At 50.1% G+C, this 4,208-nt stretch overlaps 1 protein-coding gene; it reads right to left on the minus strand.

Moving 5' to 3' along the window:
* Positions 1-389: 389 nt before the first annotated feature.
* Positions 390-3,872, minus strand: GSTUM_00003675001 (uncharacterized protein; the record flags this gene model as incomplete). XM_002837324.2 has 1 exon in its annotated part: positions 390-3,872. The coding sequence occupies one exon, from the start codon at positions 3,870-3,872 to the stop codon at positions 567-569; it is 3,306 nt and encodes a 1,101-aa protein (XP_002837370.1). The 3' UTR covers positions 390-566.
* Positions 3,873-4,208: the final 336 nt, after the last annotated feature.

Raw genomic sequence — 4,208 nt, forward strand, 5'->3', positions numbered from 1 at the left:
CAATGTCAGAATAGGTAGTATGGCAATTTTTAAGAGCTTCCTCCACCGTAGCATCATCCTGTGACTTGGTAGTTTTAAGATATCTCCCTCTACCCTTATTCTCCTTGCTCTCTTGATGTCCCTTTGCAATTGTGTTTCTGACAGTAGTGTAGGGGATATTAAGGTAGTGGGAAATTTACTAATATCTCATCTGAGGCTAGTGTAACCCGAGAATCCTCCCCCTGGTAAACTCAGAGAGATGTGTGGAGGGAATAGGTTTTTTGGCATGACTGCGAAGAATAGGAGGCATAGTTTATTGAAAAAAAGAATTGAGCAGAATGGTTTCTTCTTGGTTGACTTAGAGCCATTTTTTTTAGGTACTGTTGAGAGTGCGAGGTGATGAAGAGGGGTGGGTTGCCATAGATTGTTGAATCGCAGCTAATTTTGTCAACGCACAATCACCAAAATTTTATTGAAGCAAAAAGAAGAAAAAAAAGGAAAAAAATACAATCGCCCCATAATCGAGCTACCGTCTACCCAGCATATCAGATGAGCTCGAAGGGGTCGCCTAGAAGAAAAAAACCACCCTACTCCCACTTAGAAACTAGTTCTTCCGCCACCACTTTTACCTCTTCCACCTTTACACCCTCCCTACCGCTCAAAAACACCCAAATCTTCCTTACGACCAACTCCCACACGTCTCTAAGGTGGGAATACTTCCTCTCCAAGAATACCGCAATGAGCAATGCCACCCAAGCGACTTTGTCCCCGCCACACTGCTCGGGGATTGGACTCATCCGGGAACCTAGGAGCTCAACAACGTATTCATCCGCAACATGGAAGCTTCCGTCGAATTTCTGGGCAGCTATAAGCCTGTGGATATTGGTTAGAGGACCGGCAGATGACGCCACCATATTTTTGGACGTGAACGCGCCGAACTCAAAACCGTTGAGGTTAGGGATGGCTGAGGAGCCATGTCTAGTGGGTGGGGTGATAGGTTGTGAGGACTCTGCCAATTTAGGAGCGGAAGCACCTGTAACAGCGGCGCTTTGATTGGAGGAGAGGAGGCTGGATGGGGAACGTGGCCTAGGGAGTGGGGGGGGAGGCGGTGGGGTAATTGCATGACAGGATCTCGTAATCGTTAGGGGCGTATTGTAACTGTTATGAATAGTGGTTGCTCCTCCGTACGATGTTGGAACTGTCCCATGATAGCCAGTGCCGCTGCTCCTCCTTGGAGAGTCTAGGGTAGGCTGTAGGGTTGGTCTGTCGTGCGGCGGACTCCAATCGGAATGCAGAATGGGGCGGTTCCACACGGGGTGTGTTGGATCGGGCGTATCCCTCGGCTCCAGAAGGCAATTCATAGTGTCAACACCATTATTCGCCTCCTGAGCCCCTGCCACAACACCCCACAGAGCCTTAGAACCTATCGCAGTTGGGAGCGAATGTGTAGAATCTGGCCTTGACGGGGGTATGCGATCGGGTCTACAGGGTGTGGATGTGTCAAGATCCGCACTGGTTTCAGGTGATCTACTGGAACCGGAAGCCGAAGATCTGCCCTCCGACAATTCCGAGGGCCCTCTCTCGAGTGATGCCGGGGTCGGGATAGGTGCCACGTTTAGAACCTCCTCTTCGATACCCACAAAGCTAGTCCATTTACTCACTAGTGACCACCTCATACCAACCTCTTCGCCTTCTCTCTGGATGTACTCCTGAACTCCGGTTGCATCTCCTGCTGTAACGCAGTACTTTTCAGAATGAAGCCAACTTCTCCCCTCCTCCAGATCACGTAATAGCATCCTGGCAGCGAGTTGGTGCACAGTCTTCCCCGGCTGCTCGATGCGAGTGATCGGAATTGAAAGTGAGAGTTTATCACCCGCAATTGTGGTCGCGCTCAAAGTCACGGACTTTGCATACTTCAATTGCCTGGTGGTAGGGGGGATGAGGAGGTATACTACGGATCTTTCATATGGGAAAAGGGGAGGGATTTCGAAAGGAGCTTGGAGAACCTCCGGGCCTTGCAATTTCTTCAAGTGGGTGAATCTGTTTCCACTGCCCCCGCCATCGCGCAAAGTTGAAGCTAGGTTCACATCTGTAGAAGGTGGTGGTGTGGGAGAACGTCGGCGCGGTGCGGCCGTAGGGTCAAATAGGTTTATCCTCCTCGATTGCCCCTGCGGGGGCCTGACCTGCACCAGAGCTGTATGGGCGGGTGTCACCTGCTCTCTCGGACAGACTCCCTCTTCCTCATCCTCATTTTGCGAATCCTCTTCGTCCCCTTCCTCGTGCAAAACGTGTAACTTATACTCCTCAACATGATCCGTCAAAGCGCTGTTAAGCATCCTCACCACTTTCGCCTCTAGGCCATTTTCCAATCTGCCACCGCTTGTATCACCGCTGGACACAATCTGAGAATATCCTCCCCCAGCTGTTGCAATTACCTGTACGAGTGCATGCGATACCCTTTCTCCCACGCCTATGCTGAAAAGCCGAACGGCCCCACCACTTTGCTTGCGCATTTGCTGGATATATTCGAGTAGCTCCGGTAACCTCCAGATAGCCCCATCTGTGAGAACCATAATTTCGGTACGGGTTCCTGGTTCCGAGTGCCTCCGGGAACATGCTTGCACCAAGGGAGGTAATAGTTCTGTTCCACCATAATTCGCATGAAAGGTCTCGATATGGTCGGATGCGATTCTCAAGGTTCCTTCGGTATAAGCTCTAGAGCGCTCCCAGAGAAAGGTGTATTGACTACCGAAGGATATAATGTTGAAAAAGCAGCCTAAAGGAAGAGACTTGAGGAATATGCGGAGGGCCGACTTTACATGCCCGATAGTATCTCTCATAGAGCCGGATCGATCAACTAGAAAGATTATTTCAGTCTTTTCCGGTGTCTCTGTCCTCGGTAACTCGAAACGCGGCACAAGCGTTACTTTTAAAGCTTGGTGGCCAGAGATAGTTGGATGGGTTTCTAGTAGTGCCTGGGGAGTAGATATGAAGTGCGGAGTAATAGTAGTGATCAACAGCACGAAATCTTCCAAAAGCTCAGCAGGCGTCTGAGATAGCGTGACCAGGGCCTTCTTGGGATCGTGCTCTCGATCATTCACTATTTCTTTCTCCTTTCCGAGTTTCCCAAGCTGGACAGCGGTTAGATGCGAAGGGCTCTGAACAGACTTTATCGCTTCGCCCATTGCAACCTCAATCTCCATTCGAAGACACTTGTCCACCGAAACCTCGGGACAGTTCTGGCCAAACGCACCTGGCGGTGGCGGTCCGTACCTTGGCGCAATCGACATCGGAACCGTAAACCTAATACCATCGACCTCCGCATCATGCGGCAGCTCTAAAATATACCCAATCTCAACTTTAACCTTCACGCCAGCGGGTATATTCCCAATGCTGGTCGTGAAAACATCTGGAGTATTATACTCCAACAGCCCTGCCGTCTGCCCGCTGCTAGCTGCGCTCTCATACATCTGCTTCGCAACTTCCTTCGGCTTGACGATGCCAGTGATAATTTTACTTTCACCGATTCCGCAAACGAAAGAAACGACGGAACAATTCGCGTATAGCGGGAATGTGTAGGTTGCTTTGGAGATCTGTCGGTTCCCGGGGTGGTGGAAGGTCTGTGTTAACGTTGTGCGGGCGGTTGTCGTGTAGATTTGACATTGGTACGAGACCTGCACAAGCGGGAGGAAGACTTGCTGCCGCACTGGCGGTGGTGGATAATTGGCAGGTGGTTGACGGCCATTTAAAACGGGTGCCGCCTCTAAATTTCTCACATTAATAGCACCCACAAACGGAGGTTGGCCTGGACTTAAATAGTTATAGCAGGGGTCGTTAGGTGGGGGAAGATCGTCTTCGGGAAAGAAGTAAATGCCGGAAGACGGAAGTGCCATATTGTTTTCTCGGAGCTCGTGTTTTTCTGGACGGTGACGGAATATTCTCCAGCGTTGGGTGTTGGGGAATCTCAGGAGCCTTGCTCCTTTATAATACTTGGTTAGATATTGAGCACCAAAGATTGTGTGTTGCTTGTGGCTTCATGCAAGGCTTGTCGAAGTTGCACAATAAAGCACATCTCAACCCAAAGGAAGCAGGTTTAGCCATCTGCTGTATCCGCCTAAAAGAGGGGAAAGTAATATCGCAGTAAAAATGTTACTCATACCGTACCAGGACCTGTGCGCCGGAAAAACGTGCGGACCAGAACAGATATGGAAAGTTTACCTTGGTAGTGT

This window comes from Tuber melanosporum, assembly GCF_000151645.1.
Source record: "Tuber melanosporum whole genome shotgun sequence assembly, scaffold_183, strain Mel28".
Lineage (NCBI taxonomy): Eukaryota > Fungi > Ascomycota > Pezizomycetes > Pezizales > Tuberaceae > Tuber > Tuber melanosporum.